The sequence below is a fragment of the Nasonia vitripennis genome, chromosome 2, assembly GCF_009193385.2.
Source record: "Nasonia vitripennis strain AsymCx chromosome 2, Nvit_psr_1.1, whole genome shotgun sequence".
NCBI lineage: Eukaryota > Metazoa > Arthropoda > Insecta > Hymenoptera > Pteromalidae > Nasonia > Nasonia vitripennis.
Genome location: NC_045758.1, coordinates 33,648,507 through 33,668,838, shown reverse-complemented (window position 1 = coordinate 33,668,838; position 20,332 = coordinate 33,648,507). Strand labels below are relative to the sequence as shown.

At 41.3% G+C, this 20,332-nt stretch overlaps 4 protein-coding genes across 7 annotated transcripts; 2 read left to right on the top strand and 2 right to left on the bottom strand.

Annotated features, from left to right (window-relative positions):
• The first annotated feature begins 4 nt into the window (after positions 1 to 4).
• Positions 5 to 2,181, top strand: LOC100115624 (gamma-secretase subunit Aph-1). The gene is made up of 3 exons (XM_016981747.3): positions 5 to 286; positions 372 to 681; positions 800 to 2,181. The coding sequence occupies exons 2-3, from the start codon at positions 449 to 451 to the stop codon at positions 1,281 to 1,283; spliced, it is 717 nt and encodes a 238-aa protein (XP_016837236.1). The 5' UTR covers positions 5 to 286; positions 372 to 448; the 3' UTR covers positions 1,284 to 2,181.
• On the bottom strand, positions 2,080 to 5,179 carry LOC100115667 (mediator of RNA polymerase II transcription subunit 17). The gene is made up of 7 exons (XM_001605756.6): positions 5,033 to 5,179; positions 4,585 to 4,764; positions 3,970 to 4,493; positions 3,684 to 3,892; positions 3,036 to 3,599; positions 2,801 to 2,949; positions 2,080 to 2,719 (listed from the first exon to the last, which is right to left on the bottom strand). Exons 1-7 carry the CDS (start codon positions 5,119 to 5,121, stop codon positions 2,509 to 2,511), a joined length of 1,926 nt encoding a protein of 641 aa, XP_001605806.1. The 5' UTR covers positions 5,122 to 5,179; the 3' UTR covers positions 2,080 to 2,508.
• A 533-nt stretch (positions 5,180 to 5,712) lies between these two features.
• On the top strand, positions 5,713 to 10,249 carry LOC100120903 (NCK-interacting protein with SH3 domain). 2 transcript variants are annotated; one of them, XM_008218084.4, is made up of 8 exons: positions 5,713 to 5,890; positions 5,992 to 6,197; positions 6,977 to 7,506; positions 7,591 to 8,061; positions 8,141 to 8,447; positions 8,523 to 8,741; positions 8,821 to 9,091; positions 9,174 to 10,249. In XM_008218084.4, the coding sequence occupies exons 2-8, from the start codon at positions 6,173 to 6,175 to the stop codon at positions 9,262 to 9,264; spliced, it is 1,914 nt and encodes a 637-aa protein (XP_008216306.1). In that variant the 5' UTR covers positions 5,713 to 5,890; positions 5,992 to 6,172; the 3' UTR covers positions 9,265 to 10,249. The 2 variants fall into 2 exon arrangements, with proteins under 2 accessions (XP_008216306.1, XP_016837235.1); XM_016981746.3 differs by lacking the exons at positions 5,713 to 5,890; positions 5,992 to 6,197 and adding an exon at positions 6,386 to 6,901 and having other exon boundaries at positions 9,174 to 10,241.
• A 38-nt stretch (positions 10,250 to 10,287) lies between these two features.
• LOC100115710 (troponin C) lies at positions 10,288 to 17,905 on the bottom strand. 3 transcript variants are annotated; one of them, XM_003424121.5, is made up of 6 exons: positions 16,473 to 17,905; positions 15,685 to 15,715; positions 13,983 to 14,126; positions 13,786 to 13,905; positions 13,578 to 13,709; positions 10,288 to 10,835 (listed from the first exon to the last, which is right to left on the bottom strand). In XM_003424121.5, exons 1-6 carry the CDS (start codon positions 16,473 to 16,475, stop codon positions 10,807 to 10,809), a joined length of 459 nt encoding a protein of 152 aa, XP_003424169.1. In that variant the 5' UTR covers positions 16,476 to 17,905; the 3' UTR covers positions 10,288 to 10,806. The 3 variants fall into 3 exon arrangements, with proteins under 3 accessions (XP_003424169.1, XP_001605874.1, XP_031780028.1); XM_001605824.6 differs by having other exon boundaries at positions 10,334 to 10,835; positions 16,452 to 16,901; XM_031924168.2 differs by having other exon boundaries at positions 10,334 to 10,835; positions 16,718 to 16,749.
• Positions 17,906 to 20,332: the final 2,427 nt, after the last annotated feature.

The following is a 20,332-nucleotide window of genomic DNA, read 5'->3' as shown; positions in this document are numbered from 1 at the left end:
TTTCTCTGGCGGTGCAGACGCACCGCTGACCGCACACCACTGAGTTCGCTTATCGCTATATGAGCACGCCACAGTCCACACACAGCCTCGCTTTGCGCATGCGCCCTTGTTTGCGAAGAATAAAGTGCATCACCGTGCGTCCGACTCCGAATTAGAGTCCAACCACTTCAAGTCCAACGACTGCAGTACAACGCCGTGTGACATACCTGGTGTACAGAGACTCCAGGCAGTGGGGTTGGAAAATAAAATGCGATAGCAAAGTGCCAAAAAGAAAACAAAGATCGAGGTAATATTCTCACTATAATTCTATGGTCAGTGGCATTTTGTTGCTTGGTTAACAGCTCCTTGACTTTTGTGCCATTGTTTGACAGTAAATGTTCAGCAGCAGCGGTTTGTCGAAAAGGAATTTTTACACATCTCACCATCTATCACACATCTCTAGTCAAACATGACAGTAATGGACTTTTTTGGATGTGCCTTGCTGGCCTTTGGGCCACCTCTAGCAATGTTCACGTTTACCATTGCGATAGAGCCCATTCGGATCATCATACTCATAGCCAGTGCATTTTTCTGGCTGATTTCGCTGCTTCTATCATCGACACTGTGGTATGCAATCGTACCTCTACGGAGCTACCTGTCAATTGGACTCATTTATTCAGTAGTATTTCAAGAAATATTCAGGTAAGCCGTACATATTTTATAACCAAATTTGATGCTGTATGAGTCATCCATGACCTAGTCAGTTTATCTAAAAGTATTCAACAATAAATGTCTAATAATATTTTGTTGTCTATTCTAGGTTCCTTCTTTATAAAGTATTGCGGAAAGCTGAAAAAGGCTTAGAAAAAGTAACAACTGCTCATGTTGCGGATAGTAGAGATATATTTGCATATGTTTGCGGTCTTGGATTTGGTCTCATGAGTGGTGCCTTTGCCTGTGTCAATGTCTTGGCTGATGCCATGGGTCCTGGAACTATGGGGCTGCATCAGGGCAACGAATACTTCTTTATGATATCGGCTGCTACTACTTTATGCTTCATTCTACTGCATACATTTTGGGGAGTCATATTTTTCTCTGCCCTCGATAACAAGAACTGGTTCCAAATAACATGGGTTGTTGGATCTCACCTGTTTGCGTCAGCTATGACTTTACTAAATGGTTACCAACAACATGCAGCAAGCCTGTTTTCTGTCTACTCTATTCTACTTATTACAACAGTGGTTGCTTTCAATGTAGCAGGTGGAAGAGTGCAGAATCTCTTACATTGCTTCATAAAAAAATGAGACTGAGTTGTACTATCAATTTTAAGTGTTAATGCATAGCCTATTTTTACTGATATTCTCATTTTTATTTGATTAATTACTGAGATTCAAGAAAAATCGCAAGATGTACGTTCATTCATTATGTTAGTTTGTTTCAAAAATCAAAATTGAAGTAAAATATAGGTATTTAATATGGTTTCACAGACCATTCTACGCCATTGCTGCAAAGATTAATGAAAATGAGCTTTCTCTTTTATGAAATTAAGCTACGTCGACAATAACTCAAGAGAAAAGTCCTCTTGCACGAAAATGGCGTAACTACAACGATTTCTAATTAAAATTAAGATTTTCGTTTCTTAAAAATTCGAAAAAGTCGCAGTTTTGTAATATTCTTCGTTTTTATGGAGTCTTTTCACAAAGAGTATATGTCTAAGAATGTTTAGAATGTTTAATAAAATAACTACCATCTACAAATTATTAATAGAAATCATTATTTAAAATGTGAAATTTGAAATATTAAAAAATCGAGTCCGTTCCAAATATAATGTAGAAGCCTAGAGATCTATTATGGATCACTAGGGAGTAATTTTGAAGTAAAATAATCAATACAATCTTGCTCTTTACTATAACTAGGATGTATAAATTGCATATGTGATATAATTACTCTTTTTTTTTTATTTAAAAACCAATTGACAAAGTTGAAAATATGCCTTATTTTAACCTGATTGAATCTAATTATCTACTTGTTATTAATCATTTTTATACCTATATGCTCATTTTGTACATGAGGCCATTGTTTGACAAAATGTAATTAACATTTTATTCATAGAAAATGTATTTACTAAATCAATTTTCCATTCACACATACATTCACGTTATAAAAAATAATAATAAAATCATTTTTATACAAATATTAAAATGTCTGTCTTATTTATTTATAAATCTTGCTCACTGAACTTCTAATCTAGACACAAATAATAAACGATTTTATTTACTCTGTCGTATAATGTCGATAAATACATTACAATGATTGACATCATATGTATATTGCTTTTGTCCTGCTTTCGGACAATCTGCGTTTACACTTCACATAATAATACTTAAGTTCAAATCTGCTTTATTTCAAACGCATCGCTTTCACCTTATTCTTGTATGAGAAAATAAACTGTTTTTATGAGATACTGAAATCACTTTCAGTTCATGACTTTCACCCTGTTTTATTTTGTTAATTTCAAGATCCTGTGATTTAAGAACTGGTAAGAGATGCCATGAGCAATTCCATTTTATTCAAGAAATTTTTGCCTTCCATTTTGTCCCATCTTACTTCTTTGAAAGAGCCACCGAGATTTTCCCACTTCCTTTCTTTTACTAATTGTCCAGGGAAGAAGTCTTTTCTCGGAGAATGAGCGATCGAAACCTGTATCTTAGTATGAGGATCACATCTCACTGCGATCATTCTGTAAAAATTACAAATTTCGAAATGTTATTGTTGGACGTGAAAAAGCGTGTTGTTTATAGAACAAATTTGATTTATTTACCTATCACCGTTGGGAGATGCCAATATACAACTACTAGCATTTCCTAAAGGTTCTACAGCTCCAAGGCCTAGATGTGAGCTATTTGCTAAGAACTGCCAGCCCATGCATTTTGCTAGTCCTTGCACAGCACTTATTTGATGTTGATAAATCTGAAAAATCGTTTACAAAAGTTCAGTATAAAAATGCTATAAAAGCGGAAATATGCTCTGAATCATATAAAATCTTAAGTACTTACCTGACAAAATATAAGATCACGCAATTCTTGGGGTTCATAGCTCATATGCATGACTCTACCATCTTTGCAAACGCACTTTAACGACTTTTCGTGAACGTGTAAAACCATTGAAGTTCGTATCAACTGATCGTAGCCATGAGTTTGAATCACAATTCTCACACTAGACTGGGTAGGTGAATTTAATGCGTTCCAATGAGAAAGTATCAGAGGGTCTTTGAATTCCTTGGCAATTGTATCCAGCACGTACTCTGTCCGTAGTCGCATGAAGAAGTGCTGTGCTTGCTGAATGATCTGTTCTAAAAGCGTTTGACTTTTCGTCATTTCCAACAATTCGTGACGATCGGCTGCAGTTGGTCCTGCCAAGCACCTACGTTTGCTTGGGCCTAATGGACCCGACGATGGATGCGGGAATGGATGGTGTGTATTTTTGTGGTGCACCTCTCTGAGTAATTGATGCAAAGAATGTTCAAGAACGTGATCGTGATCTGTATTCTGTGGCACTGGTTTCTTATCATTTCCTGTACTGTGCCTTAATATTATTACAAGTTGAATGCCTGGAAGTACCTATAGACAGATAATTTTAATGTTTTAAAAGATATTGCAATTGACTTTGTACTGAAATTGATTGAATAGATAAGCAATACTCACTGTAGCCATTATTCTGTTACCCACTACCATGTGAGGAATCGGTGCTCTCAAATGCACTGCTTCCCTTGCTAATTGACTGAAAAGTTCTTTACAAAATAAAACATTCTGCGCTGCTTCTAACTTTTGTTGCCAATGCGTATCTGGATCAAGTTTATTTCCTGAGCCACTATTAAGCCAGTTAATATTGGCGCTACAAAGTGCTTCTTCATCTAATAAAAAGATTTAAATTTATTGCAATGTCAACTATATTCATTTACTACCAGACTAAGTTAAACTTGCAAGTTACCTTTTTTACATAATACTTCGATGTAAGCAATGCCCTCAAGTTCACTGGGTATTGTTACACGCAATGCAGATGCATTTTTATTACTGGAGGAAGTTGATGGCACAGGCATATTAGGATTTGGAGAAGCAGGGGGACTGGTACTGGTTTTTTCTTCTTCCTCTGCTTTTGTGATTTCAAACATTCCTGTTTGATTGTACTTAGAACCAGCTGTACGATAACTTAAATCTCCTATAATGGAATTGGAGACTTTTTTCAAGCGCCAATTTTGGCGAAGTCTCAGTAATTCTATATGGAAGTCAGGTGTAGAACGAGTCCTTGCCAGCTCGTTTTGACAACTCTTCATTCTATCAGCACCCATGATCAACACAGAAGCTGCGCCTGCTAATGCCTTTTTTCTGGCATGAACCTGAACTAAAGGCTTTACTTCTATTGGATCTTGTTGTACAGGATCAAGTACCATGTACCTCTTTTCTTTGGCCACTGCAAGGACATCTGCCAAAACGCATACCTCTGTCAAGGCATTCCTGTAATGAAAGTATTAAGTTGTTATATTTTATGTTCTTTGAAAGAATTGAAATGTATATTATCCCAATGCTAGACTACTGTTTATACTACCTCAATTTATTTCGAACACTGTCCCATGGCCAAAGGGACGATTGAAAATTGGCAGGATCTTTTGATTCATCCTCACTTTTTTCACCATTTTCTTGCTCTTTAGTAACGTCATCACCATTAGTTTTGCTAAAGTCAATCTTTTGAGCTATTTTTGCCAAATTCTCTGACAATGTGAGTGGTCTGAAAGGTATGAAATTCGTTAAAATAAATAAATTTAAAAACTTGCAATTTATTTGTTGAAACAAATATATTTGTTCTGTCAGTATGTTATCATGCAGATTTCAATTTTTTTTCAACAAGTAACTCCGAAATGTTTAGGTAAACTAGCATAACCCACCAATTTTGAGGTTAGCTTGAACAACGGTTTAAAATAACAAGGGCAAAAAGCTTAAATGAGGCTAAACCGATAACACATTCAATTCAGCGCAAATAGATGATGAGTACTCACGCTTGATAAATCTCCTGGCCATCGTAGGTGATTTCCTGTATTTGGTTTTCAATAGGCGCCTCCACGGAGACGTTGACAGAGTACGCCATTCTTGTTTGTGAATGTGAATTACCCCCACACCGCCCATCACCGCCGCACCGGCTACCTACTTTTACAGAGGCTACTGCCCACGCGCATTTACAGCTATATATATAAGGGTTTCACGCTCAGGCGCGAATTTTAAACCCAAACAAAAAGTATATTGAATTCGAAATTTGCCGCAGACGCTTATTATAGAACAGATTGAGCTCGCAGCGTGCTCGCGGGCTTTCAGATTTTCGATGACGCAGTATTAATATATCACTTACGAATCATCAACCACCCTAGAATGGCACATCTAATGTGAACCCATACCCTTCTGATGAAAGTAAAATCACCTTTTTCTGTTGAATAATTATGTATTAGATATTGCATATTACATGTATTATTCAATCGAGCGCGCAACTATCCCCTTTCGATAAATAATTATCGCTAAAAAAATAGCGATATTGCATAATCGACAATTAACATAAGTCTGCAGAGTTTAGCTGGAAAAAATAAACAATCTCGAAAACCCGGGCGCGTGCGTGTTCCGTAATTCATTCCAGTCGACCTTCACCTATAGCCCCGTCCTTCTGCAACGTTAGAACGCAGCACGCGCGCGAAGAGGGAGAAAGAGCGAACCTGCTATAGCCTATAATAGGTATACGCTGGAGCGCCTGGAGCGGCTGATAGTGTCCCACTCTCGCAGCAGACAACCCGCGCTCTCGAGCGAAAATAAAAAACACTCGCCGGTCAGTCGTTGGTACCGCCTTCGCAGCGAATTCTCTCGCTCTCCCGGTGCGCAGCTATAGGATATACACACGCGGGAGGACAAAAAAAACCGGTTAAAAATGTAGAGTGAGAGTGTGTCGAGTAATATAGTTATATGTTATATACAGCGCTGGTGGAGGCTGCTGTCCTGTCCCTGCCCTGCGTGCAATGCGCGAATGAAAGTGAAAAGCGGATCCAGGAGGTTAGGCGTATTTTGCATCTGGGCGTTGTCCGGAGCGGATTGCGAGCTTAGCGGATCATATATCGCCTGCTCCCATCAGCCGTCTATCGGCGAAGACGACCTTCAGGATGGGCGACAATTACCTCAAGTTAGGTAAGTTAATAAAACCAGCTCGAGAGCCCAGCTATACACCCTCCCCGAATGCTGCCCTCTCTATAAGTCTATACTCTATCTCAATGATGCCTAGATATCCGCCGCGTTTCGAAATATACGTATCTATACACCGATAGCCTCGTTCTATATATCTACTACGCGCATATTTATATAGGTAAGTGTAGATCATGTGGGATGCGCGGAGAGGGAGTTGTTGTTTTGCGGAGCTGCGGCGGGAGCTGCTCGTCCTTGCCCCGATGGACTACCTAACTGCTGCTGCAGTGCGCGCGACACGCTGTCCTATATTATACCTATACTTATACTGCGCTCCTGTGACGCATTTTTTTTAAAGATCGAAACATCAAAGTACAGTGACGTTCGAAGAATTTTTTATCCAACTTTCGTCCGAGTCGTCAATTATGCGCTGACACTGATCCCGTTGCATATTGTGGGCGAGATGGTTGTGCGCGAACGATTAAATAATACTCGGCGGGTCTTATTACGTAAAAATAACTCGTTTTAAATGTCACTTGTCAGTCAATATGAGCTGCTGTTGCGATGCTCCAAAATGCTATTATAACATTCCTTTGTGCTATGTTTCGGTTTTCACTAGTTTGGTGCTGAATAATTTGTTCCTTAAATTTGCTAGTAGTAGTATAGTTGAAAGACCATGTCAGAAGCACCTGTCGTTAAGAGAAGAAAGAGTAAATTGAGACTTATTTCTTTCACCGTAGCAAAGTAATACCCGTTTAATGCGGAAACATTTTTTGTCTTTACAGAAAATTATGAAATGCTCAAAGGCCTTTACGACTTCAATGCCACATTTGCCAAAACGCTGAGCTTCCAAGAAAATGACCATTTCGTACTTTATCAGAGTCACACCAAGCAGAGGAATTGGTGGCAGGTAGTGAACAGGAAAGGCCAAGTTGGCTACATACCATCTAATTATGTTACCACGATTAAAGTCCATCCACAGTTCTTGATAGATTTTCTAGACCAAGCTATTGAAACTTTGAGGGCTAATGGGGATAAGCCTAGTGTTTCACCTAATATTGACAAACAAGATTTGTTACTGCGTCTAGTAGAGAAAAAACGTCAAGCTGAACTTGGCAGAAAAACCAAGAAACAAGCCCCACTGCCCCCTGACTTTGGAAGCACAACACCAGTCAAAGAGCCGCCTACTAATTTTAATAATATAGATGAAGTCAAATCATCGCCTACTAATAATGCTTCTAGAAAAGAATCACTAAGTGAACAGCGAAAGCAATCAGTGACAAATGATGAAAGTCAATCGGAACCTCAAATTCAGGTAACTATCTCATATTGTAACATGACCTAATGGAAATTTCTCATTTATTTAAAAAACAATGAAATTTTATAAAAATTGTTGCAGTCTGAAGATATTCAAAGAAGATCTTCAGAATCTAGTCAGAAGAAAGAATTTAAGAAAAGCAATTCACAAAGTAGTATCAAAAAGTCACCAAGTCAATCTCCAGTGAAAAGCAGATCTGCTAGCTTAGCTGAAATAAATCCAAGAACGGCTTACTTACTTTTGGACCAAGTGCGACATAGTACACAACTTAGTTATGAAATGTCAAAAGTGGCTGTAACTGTAATTCTTAGTGGTCTACAAGAGATGTTACCATCAAATGTTAGTCATTATTTTGATGCAATTTTGTCTCAGTTAGCAGTACCATTAAATTTAACAAAGTTAAACATTGAAGAAACTTATGATGCCAATAGGTTGAAAATTATTTTTACTGAGTTAACCTCATGCAAAGAAGATTCACAGCAAAGAAGCTGGATGCTCTATGAAGATGAACCAACTATATGTGAATATATCAAGGAACTCACATCAATTTTGGTAATACAAATAAATTTTAGCTTTTTTGTTTTACAAATCCTCATATCGGAATTTTACAAACTTGACGTTTATTTTGCAGACAAATGCGGATGCTAATGTCTCAAGGCATGTTCTAAGACAGGATCGCTATGAAGGAGTTTCCACACTTATACAATATTATCAAATGGAAACCCGATGGACTATCAGACAACTTTTATTGCAATCGTTTGGAGTCATGTGCAGCTTGGATCCAGTTGTGGTTACAATAATGTTAGAGAGCATTTTACCTATGGAACTAGCAAGGGATATGAAAAGCAATCCTAGAAATGTTGCAAAGTTGAACTATTCTTCTTTACTATTGACTATGATTTTCTCAATGGGCGAACCAATGCCAATTACACATTTCGGTAAGATATTCTTATTGTAGAATAAACCTGTGTTTTATCAAACAATGATACATTAAAATATCATTACTATTACAGAGCAATTGGGTTCTGAATTCATATCTTTTATTTTGGATCTTATTGAAAACCCTCCGGATACTGATCTAGATGATCAAATTCCAGATTTGTTTATAAATCTGATACTCTCATATAATTTGCAATTTCAAACATCAGAGAACGTGGTTCTAGATGCTCTAAAAGAGCGAACGGTGGCTAAAACATTTACCGAAAAAATCTTGCTTCTTCTTAACAGAGAAGGTAATTTTATAAATGATAACGGAAAAAATGGATCCAGTAATGACATATTATAAAATAATAAAAACCGATTGTTTTTCAGTCGATCCTGTAAGAATATTTGATCACGAACCTGCACCACCAGATTCAATTTTAAAGCTCTTTGTCGATTTATTTACAAGTGATGAAACTGCGTCTTTGTTTTACACAAATGACATTAAGGTTTTGATTGACATCATTTTACGGCAACTTTTCGATATAGCACCGGGAGAAAAGCGCAGACAATATCTAGAACTTTGCCGAAGAGTATTAAAAACAGCGGTTTATGAAGAACACAAGCATCGATGTGAAGACGTCTTAAAATGTTTCACCAGGTATGTGAAAATCCACCTATTACCAATAAACAGTTCAACATGAGAGAAATCAAAGAATACAAATATTCAAAAAATGTTTCAGAATCTTCTGCGAAGAGTCGCCAGAAAGTCAAGAAGATCAAAATCTCGTACGAGAAATAAGCAATGAGTTTCCACATATGTTCAAAATTTGACCTTTGCCTTCAGTTTCCTCCAATGTAAAAGGACCTGAGGAGGACGACGATACGCAGAGTTTGGTTTAAAGAAACAATCGACAATGAGATTATACACTTTGCTATACGAAATTGGAGAAATGAACGCACAGGCGACTGCGATCCAATCCAAAGAAAGTCATAAGAGTGATCCTGGTAAATGTTATTCTTGCACTCCTTCTTCAATATTCAATATAATATGGAAGACAAAAAAAAACTACGTGATAAAGGAAAATCACAAAAAATTAGTCCTATCACTAGCTATATCTGACAATTGATTGAAATTTAATCTTCAAAGCAGGCAAATTCTTGTAAATATATTTAAATAAGAATGCGAAAACTTATTTCATTCCGAAGTAGAGGACCAGCAAAATTAACAAATTTGTTGAGATTAAAAGTTTGATTCTTTATGAATAAATTATCTTATCGCTTGTAAGCAAAATTTTAAATCGAGACACTTTAAAGTTCAGAAAAGCCAATTTCTGTGATATGACGTACACGTTTTATTTTATACTTATTCTACACAATTTTACAGTACAAGCCTAAACGTATATTTGATATAGATTCTTTCATATTTGTAGCTTTTACTAGCTTTGTCGGCTTTTTTAAATTTTATAGCAGATGAATATGCTGATTTATAAAAGTGCTTTATAAAAATATGATTGTGTATTCTTAAAAGATTCTTCTTTTACTTAAAATATCTCTACAGTCTGTAATACTGATTTTCTAAAACTTTAAAGTGGCTTTTTCTCTGCGCGCGTTATACATGAATAAATTCAGTCTAGTCTTTCATTCACTCTGCATACAGAGTCTTTACGCTTGCACAGTGTTACTATAACTTTAAAAGTCAAGTTGAACGCGTTAAGTTTGCGACTATTGTCACTTGTAATGAATTCTCAAATTATTGTGATCTTTAATTAAACGTTAAGCAAATAAAGAGTCTAGGAAATAAAAGGAACTGAAACTATCTTGTGAGCAATTATTGCACACCCTTTCAACATTGTATAACTTTCAATTAATTTATTTAGCTTATAAAAGTTGGCACTGTGAGTGTAATACAGTTTTCTCTTTGTTATACATATAGAATGAAAAACATCGTTAGATTTTTACAGACTTTTATTAACAACAATAAATACTGTCCATGAAAAAAAAAAAATTCAGCAGGCACCGCGTGAGAAGTTACGGCATGGTAAAAACTGTGTGTATGTGTTTCGTTTTTGTTTTGGTTTGCTCGACAATAGCACAGAGAATTGAGCTATATGCAGCGGCCAAAGCTAAGTAAGTCGTGCGTGTCGCCCGATCGGCGACGAATCTCTGTCGAGACGACTCCGTTCGCGCCACATCTATAATTAGGACTGGCCATTGTTTTTTTCTGTGTCGACCCTCTGCAAAAGCGTTTATATGTTGGAGGAACACGATAAAATGCGCCTCCTCCGTTACGTATTTTTTGTATATGTGACATTTTTTTTTTTATTGATTTCCTTGTTCTTTTCGTCAAAAACACGAGCTGGTCGTCGAGAGCACTTATTCTCCGGTCATCATCTCCATGAACTCTGAAATTGAAATAAATTAAAATATTAGATAAGGAAATCATTCAGATTCTAAGAATTGAGAATCTAAGATTCCACGGACTAATGTAAATAAGGAAAGCCGCTCGCGATCACTCGTGCATATTCGCGAATTGGCAGAGCTTTCGTGTGTACACAAGCGGTACAGGACCAAGTCGATGATTAATCGAGCACCGTTATATGGATCAAAATTCCTCCGCCCACCAAATATAGCTATACTCGAATATTCGCAGTCGGCGTATTCGCTTACGTATGAAATTTGCTTCACGATGTTTTAGCTAAGTCGTTGCTTTATGACATTCGCAAATTGGGCAAAGTTCCCGCCAGGAATTTCGACACTTTCTCGATGGAGCAAGACTTCGTATAATTCGTTGCGAATTTTTAAGAGACTGGTATGATTTTCAATCTGAAATTTTTTTATTGTACTACTCTGGGGATTAAAAAAAAAAGTTGGTAAGATTTGAACCCACGATTCAAAAATTATGCGCGTATGATCGAAGGACTTAGACCAACTAAAATAAGATTGTTTAGACAAACTGCGTGAGAGATTGAGAATAAGGATGTTCCAATACAGGTACCTATAGGTAGACATTTCATGAAAAACTTTTGTATTTCCATTAGGCAATACAACCGACCGAGAAACTCATTGACACGATACGCATGCATCAGATGCATTCGGGGGTGTCATGTATCATATATGGAACTGTTGCTGCAGAAGCCTGAAAATCGTAAAATTACAACCCATTCTAGATACATTAGCTCTCCGCGGAAGTTGGGTACGAATAAAAAATTTCTTTCTGTTCAACTCGCTTGTACTCGTAAAAATATTCATCTAACGTCTTGCAAAAAATTACTGGATATTTTTGAATGTCTGCAGAAATGTATGTAAAAATAGAAAACAAAGGTACATTTTCAATACACCAAATCTTACTCTTCGATCGATAAAAGTCTGTTAGGAATTTTCGAGAATCGAAAAATGCCCACTTTAGTATTAGGCTACAAGACCTAATGAGAATATCTGCAAAGTTTCAAATCATTATCGATAATAGAAAAGAAGTTGAGAAACGATTTCGGCAAACAGCGCTCGTTTCTCGATTTTGTCGAAGGCACAGTGACGCCAAGGAAAGGCGTGTAAATTTAATGGAAGTGTCCAGACGGCGAAAAATGTAACCAAGCTAAGTAGGGAAAAATAGCAGTTTCGACTAGGCCGCTCCGTCGGTAAGGCAGTTTGAGAAGCGACAGTGGCGCCAGTCAGAAGCGTGCATCGCATATGCAACGGCAGAACAGAGAACTAAAGCAGCGAGGAAGATTCTAAATGCATACAAATTACAAAGTGCTTGAATCTTCCCTTAACGCGACCATAAACGGTTTAACTAAGCACGACCTTGTGCGGTAGGTATTGGTCTACCGTGCAGAGCGCTCGCCTCGTAATCATAAGGATCTGGGTTCAAATCCCGTTGACATCAAAAAAACATTTTTTCATCTTCGGATACCGTTGCACATATGGACAACAATGATGTTGATGATCGACGTCGAAGAAATTCCTTTCTTCGAAAAGGTCATCAACTTCGATTACATGCGGGTACATCCCGATGTTGTAAGCACATCCGAAGACGGGCATATACGGACAAGAGCGACGACAAGCTTTCATATCCGAGTACGCAGCCAAAGTCAAGAACGAGTCGTATAAAGGGACGGGTGGTGGACACGACGAATCTAGCAGCCCCAGCGCTTTCAACGAACCCTATCACCTGACGATAAACAGCTCCGTCAGGTACTGCCTGATAAAATGAAGTTCGACGACATCATGGACTGGGCGAGAACGCAGCCGAACGCCGCAAGCTCTCTACGACTCGGAAGCGTTCAACTGCGAGGTAGACAGTTGTAATTGGGCGAAAATTTGGGTACGGTGATGAGTGCGTCAAAGACTGTGTGACGATTCGCGTAGTGCTTCTTACGGACCTTGGACGATCTCGATATCGCCACGGTTTATACGATATGACAGGCGCGTGTGATAATATCCTTAAAGAGGCTTCTCTTTAGCTCTTTTTTGTGATTTTTTTTTTTTTTTTCAAGTTCTTATACTAGCTTTTAAGCGATTAATTTCACCGCTTCTCTAGTCAGTATTCTAATTCCTCATTCTAATCGTCGCTGCGATAGACCACAAAGCGAGGATCTTGCAATCGATATCCGCGCGCACGATTTTCTTTGGCAGATAGAGAGAGAGAGTCGAGTTCCTCGTGGTACTCGCCAGGAATTGCAACATCGTTTTTCGTGTTTTTGCTTTTCGCGTTAAATTAGAGAAATCGCATCGCCATTCGTCAAAGCGACAGCTATTATCCAAACGTGTATAACGAGCGTAAGAGGGCTTAGCACTGGCTGCGCGATAACGATCGTTGTAAGCGAATCTCGGAAAATGACGTAATCGGCCTGGATACGAGCGAAGGACCGAGGAAATTTAACGTTACATTAATATTCGGCGCGTAGGGTAGAGACGATGATATACGCGCAAAAATAGCCGAAATTCTCTTCCGCGACTCGGCAGCGCGAGCTATTTCCGTCGCGGTTCGGCGTATAGGGAGAGCTATAAAACCGATGCTCAAGCAGCCCGAAAATCCGCGCAGGAGATCGTGTAACTCGGGCTTGTTTTTCACGAGAGACGCTGCATCAGAGAAATCGCGATAAGCCGCGAGGGCAATCGAGCGTTTAATGCATCATATCGCTTACCGTCAAAGTCGACGGTGCCAGAGCCGTCGGAGTCGATCTCCTCGATCATGATGTCGAGCTCCTCGTCCGTGAGCTGGTCGTCGAGCTCCCGGAGGATCTCGCGCAGGCACGTGGTCGGGATGTATCCGTTTCCTGCGAGAACGATTTATTCCATACAAGTACTTTTGATATTTTCACAATCGACGCCATACCGATCTCCTCTACGTACCTTCTTTGTCGTAGAGCCTGAACGCTTCGCGCAGCTCCTTCTCCAGAGCCTCAGCGTCCTCTTCAACGATGAATTTGGCGGCGAGCGTCACGAACTCCTCGAACTCCAGGCGTCCGGATTCTGCGAAACAGACGCACGCGGTTAAATCGATCGGCCGTGTCTATTGCCATAGCTTATATATACAAGGCGAGACTCACTGTCGGCGTCGACCTCCTCGATGAGCTCGTCGAGGATCTTCTTGTTGAAGGGCTGACCCATGAGTCTGAGGATGTCGGCGACCATGTCGGTGGGGATACTGCCGCTCTTCTCCCTGTCGAAGCTGTCGAAGGCCTTGCGCAGCACTGCAATGCAATCGGCATTTCATCTTTCGGAATAGTAATAATTTTCCCGCACGCCGGGCGCCAACGGCATATAAATATACGAGTAGGAAAGCCCTCGAGAGTGCCGCGCGCGGTGTCGAATTTAGATCCAATGTTGATGCCCTTCCCTCGCAAGCGCGCGTCTGTACAGAGCGAAACAGAAACATCGGAGCTTCTGGCGCGAAGCTTATTTGGCTCGAGAGCAGTTTATATGGCTCTATGCACTTTGCCGCTTTTATTTCTCTCCTCCCTCCCCCCTCGTTCGTCCCGTATCGCCGGATATCCAGCCGATTTCTCGTGACTCAGCTGGGAGAGATTGATGGGCTATTCGGCGCTGCATCGCGAGGAACGCCATTCATGCCCCGGCGCGAGATCAATGAATCCAAGATTTATTCGATGGAAGGCCAGAAGCCAAATAGCGAGGAGCTCGCTCTCTCTCTCTCTCTCGGATCGCGAAGAAGTTATAGGCGTATAAATAAATGCCCCCGCAGGAAAAAAGCTACACGTTCGTTGTACAATAACGGCGGATCGTTTTGTCATTTGATACCAGCAGTGCGCGCGCCTCGAGCTTTGAGAAAAGCATCTCTCGCTATACTTAGTCACGCACAGGGTGCGCGGGCGCCGATTAAATCAAACGTAAATAAACTCCCCCCCCCCCCTACCAGTCCCGAAAACGGTCCGCGCAGCAACCGATGCCGAGCGTAGGGATAAAGCGCGGATCGAGTGAAAGAAAACCGCGTGGGCGAGCAGCTTTGCTCTAAATCGAGCTTTCTTCTCTCACCCTCGAAACCGGCTGTATTAATCGCGGCTCGATCGTTCCAAGGGATCAATGGAAATAGTTGCCCTTGGAATGATCGAATGAACGATGAGGCTTTCGTAACAATGCGAAATAGAAAATCGCTTGGAAAATACACACGCACGCCGGCGATCGAAAAACCATGCTATAACATAAGACGCGAGCGAGCTAACGGCCGCGCGACACCGTAAATAGCTCGGGGACCGAGAGCGAGCGCGCTTTTACCGATTTTCCGATCTATAAATTGCCGGCGGCAGCGGCCGAGCGCCGAGTCGATCTAAACATAAAAGATCGCGAGAGCGCTAATGGAAAAAAAGCAGATGAAGAAGAATAGAAGTCTTCGGATCTACTTCGTCTTCGGCGTCGGCTGCTCGAAAGGACTAAAGATAGTACCGAGCGCGTTCTCTCCGTCGCGCTCTTCCGGAACGCGTAAATGGGCTTGAGGAGAGAGAGGCGCGAGAAGCAGAGGTGGAACGACGGAGATTTGCTAAATTTAGTGCAGCCCGCGGTATCGTGTATAAGGGCGGATGACCCGCTTCGCGGGGATATCTCTATACCGCTCGCTGCTGTGCGGGAGAGAGAGAGAAAGAGCTTATACTTCGTTACGTAGGCGACTGTCAATCGATGGCATTATTCGATTTATAACAATCGGGTAACTTGTAACAGGTTGTAAAAGCTCGTCGCCGGCGATCATTTACGCGCTTATAGTTATAGCTATGCTTCTATCGATATATCAATACTCACCGGCAATCTGTTCTGGCGGCAGCTCGTCGGCCTGTGGAGAGACAAAGCAGAAAAGTGTAACGATTAGAAAAACATTTATTTTACACTCGTTAATCGGAAAATTATTGTTTTCCTTTAAAATTTTACTTCAGATCTGACAGAATCCACATTTCACACGTGCAGCTTGCGGTGAATTTCGAAAAATTTTGAAAAGTTATTCGTTGCGTGAGTGAACAGAAAGAATTCGGATGCCTTTTTAATATTATGCAGCCAATGAGAGACGAGCATGCTCCGCGTTACTACGAACAAAGTGAATCTCACGGTGTTTGCCCGAACAAACAAGCAGAGCGCGGGAAGAAAATGTTTAAACGCGAAATCGTTTGTTTACTTTGAAAACCGCTCGATCTTCCGCAGCCGTTCCGCGCAAAGTAGTAAAGTTCTCTCTGCGGTTCGACACCGCCCAAGCACGCGAGTCTCTGCACTATATATATATATATATATATATATATACATATATTTTTATTTTGTTAAACCGCAACGCGAAGTGTATATATACATATGTACACTAGGTTGATAGCTGAAAAGTCGAAAAAAGTTCGTTAGGGCGACAGAACAGGATTTGGAAAATGAAAATTATTCAAAATAAAGAGCTATACCCGCGAGATAGAGTGTGTCGTGTTAGGGATTAGGTGCGAATCGAGTATAGAGAGAAAGAGAAGAGAAGAAAAAAAATAGAAAAAGAATAAACGACTGAATTATATGTGCTCTTTACCAGGGCGACGACTTACGATATCATCAATAGAACATACCATCTTGACGGCTTGGTTGTGGGTTCGACTTAGCTTATCTAAAGATGTATAGATTGAAGGAGGAAAGGAGACGCGAGGGATAACGAGCGAGAGCTAATAGAGAGCAGGATCCGCTCCACTCGATCCTCCCGTTGTTTGCGAGATGACTGAGAAGAAGAAGCTCGCGGTAGAAAAACTCAACACATACACACACACACACGCGCGCGCGTGAGATGCAAGGGGTGGGGAAGCTTCAGAGTATATACGACTATACGACTGCCGCGCGAGTGCCTGTCTTTGACTGAAGCCTAGCGACGGGCAAGACGCTCGTAATATCCGCGCCGCGACGATATAGCCGGTTGCGGCAAGCTCTGATCTCCAGCCTGTGCACGCGCGCGCAAGAGAGATCCCGCCCCACCAAGCGATCGCCCCTGGAAACACCTAGCTCCGGCTGCGCCGCTCGGCTATTCTCGTCTCTCTATGTTCTCTCTCTCTCTCTCTCTCTCTCTCTCTCTCTTCCCCTCTGTGTGTGCTTGCAGCGAGCTTGCGGTATACACGGGTTATTATGATGCTCGAGCTTTTTTGCCGTTTGCCTCGTCGACGATGATTATTGTACGGAGCCGTTGCTTATATTCCCGGACGATGTTTATTGCATTCGCGTCATTTTATTTTCACGATTTACTTGACATCCGAGCTTCTCGTCTATTAATAACGAGGAACAATGGAGCTTTCAACGCGGCGTGTACAAAAATTGGACGACGTAATCGTTTACACGCTCTCTTCATCTGGTTTATTTCGTTTTCCAAGAAAAATAATAAATTTGTTTTCGCGCGTTTCGTAATTAATTGTTCCCGAACGAGCTCTTATTATATCGCCATTTGGATCCGAGCACCGTCCGAGCGACGCTTACGGCATTAAAATTCCCGCTGATACGGAGATCGTGCGAGTACTCGGTGGTACGGAAATATAAAACCGATTTCGGAATCGCGCGCGCACTCCGATAACCGCCGGAATAAATTGGCCATCCTATGGTGGGAATTATATTTATATAAACGCGGCCGACTGCTGGGCCTATAAACAACGGGAAATTGTTGTACACGCAATTTTCGAGTCCGCCGACCGCCGCCTAATTTAATGCCTCTTCTCGGAAATTACGCGCGGGAGAAAAGCCGAGTCATACATCCCGCGGTGACGGAGCGTATCCGCGTGGGTACAAGTGCGCGCATATAGTGTCTACGGAAATAGAAAAAGCAGACGACCCCATGGAGAGCAGCAAGCGACAGTAAAATCTGGATTTACCGATGTTTACCTTCTTTCCCAAACATCGATCGAGGCTCGGATTCTTTTTCGGCCTCGCAACCGCCAAACCGACAGAAATATTGAGTTTCGAGCTTTTGCGGTATACTCCGGCTGTATTATACTCGATCATCGCGTCGATCTCGGGACTTTTATTTATCCCAGCTATTTCTCATATGCTATATAGCTCTTCTGTCGGGAGCTTTTTTTTTTTTATTTTTAAGCTTTCGGGAATATTGGCGAAAATATAGAGGAGATGATGTAATATATCGGCTTTGAGGTCGATTTTACAAAACTATGCAGTTCGAGCGCACTCGGTTTCGTTAAAAGTTAACAGAGTCGATTTTCAACGGCCATTAAGCTCGCTACTTTTAAACACGCCGCGAGACAAGACAGCAAATTCTCGGGCAGGAGTAATGAGAGCTTTCGACGAGCGATAAATATCGTTAAGGAATAAAAACATCCCTCCTCGCTCTTTCTCTATCGCAATCGACGATTTGTCTCGTCAGCGAGTTCGACGTCGAACCAGAACCTTTACGATACAACACGTGTTTTCGGCGCATCGAGCGATGAGTTATTAATCGTAGCAAAGCTTCTCAGCTTTCACGCGGAGAAGAAAGGAGCGCTGAGAAAATATATAAGGCGATCGCTCCAACAGCTCCAGATCTTAGTCAGCAATTCCAGCCGATTTCGCTCGGATCGTGTTACTCGAGGCGGGCGGGGCCTTTGCTACAAGTTTCCGTGGCTCTGCGCGTCGCCGCAGCGAAAATATGAGGCGCGCTCTATATAGGTATATACGGCCTCGGCGCGACTGGCTACCGGCCAGCTGGAAAAGCACGACTCGAATCGGTAGAAAATCGTTATGAGCTGTGTCGGTCGTTAATAATCCCTATTTTCTGCGGACTTGCGTGGCCGACAGAAGTTCATTTTTTTTTTTTTTTCTGTTTTGCACTGGACTTTTATATAGTTATCGCGTAGGCACCTTTTCACTTAACTCCTGTCAACTTGCGTCTATACGGCATGCTGTATAGCCGAGTGTCACCTATAAGCCAAAACCGTCTTTTGTTAGGCCGCTCGTGCTAATTTCTCGCTATTTTCATATCGTTTTTTTTTTTTCTTTTTTCGTATCTTTGGCGTTTTAACGATTGACGAGCGTATATAGGCATGACTAGTGTTTTATTCTTCAAACTCCTGCTCCTGATTCCATTTAAGGATATTATGAGCGCGAGATCTCGCGGAGTTATTATTTCAGCAAACGGCCATTTGGATAAAGTGGAGCAATTAAAGTCGATCTCTCGTGTTTGCTTTATATTTATTAACGCCGCACGCGCGACCTGACCCAAATCGATATTTATCGCCGGCCTGCATTTCGATATTTCTATGAAAGCGCGAATCTGAGAGAGAAGATTGATTATATTTCTGCAAAAGAATGCAGAAACTCGCAATAAATATTGGGCCTGACCGGGCCCCGTCATCTGCGTTCTCCACTTGCACACCCATTATTCATTATGTCGGGGGGGGCGAAACGAGGAAACAATTTATGAAACGTTTCGAATTCTTTTGTTCGCGCTCAGCCAGCCAGCAGTATCGTTTACATTGAAATTTAAATCTCCCGAAATTTCTTGGCCACGTTCTGCCGCTACTACGTTTTCTCGCTTCGCACTAGCTTTCAGCCCTCGTTTCAGATTTTATTTTGCTTCCGATCGACGATCGACGAAAAATTTGCAACAATTTCAAATTCGTGGAAACTGCCTTCAACGCGTGCAATTGCGTATAATAATAAGAAAGTCCGCACACTCGCGGCTCATTAGCCCAACGGATCGAGGCTTCTGGCAAAAGCAACAAAAATACAAGCTTCACAATAGTCGGCTACAGCAGCGAGCGCGAGCCTGATGAAAATGTCACGGGATTACACGCCGCGCGGCTGCTCTATACGCGAAAATAGTCCTGTCCGCGAAATTAATACGCCGATAGATCTTGCGGACGTTATGATTTACACCTGCTTCGAAATCTACGACTCGCGCGGTTGGACAAAGCAATACACACTTCGCGCCTTTAAATTAGCGATGAGGTCCCAGCCCAGCTGCTGTGGCGATTTTAATATCGCACAATAATCCATCAATCATATTTCGTTCTGGCTCGGAGTACAAGTCGTATTTTTCTATACGCTGCTATTAGCCAGTCGCGGGGAGTGTATACGCATACATAACGACGGCCCCTGGTTTTCTGCCAATTTCATTGTGTTCCGCGCGTATAAACGTTTTTGTTGGACTTAACGAAGGCGCGCGCGCCTTCCGTACGCTCGTATATAGCTCGCGCGCATTTATCACTGAGCGCCAAAAGATTCGCCTCGCCAAGCTTTCGCTGCTACGAATCTCTCCCACTTCTGCGCGGGTGCACTTTTTTCTTTCGGATTTCGACGTCTTCACAATGAGCTATAAGTTGGCGAATTTATAAATGTTACAATTTTTAAAGGCTCGAGTGCCAAATCTGTTGGCAAACGCTTTTTACTAGTACCCATCTGTTCTATCCTAGTGACGTGGGTAAGTGTCGACGTTTTTTCCATTTTTCTATTTGCCGGGCAA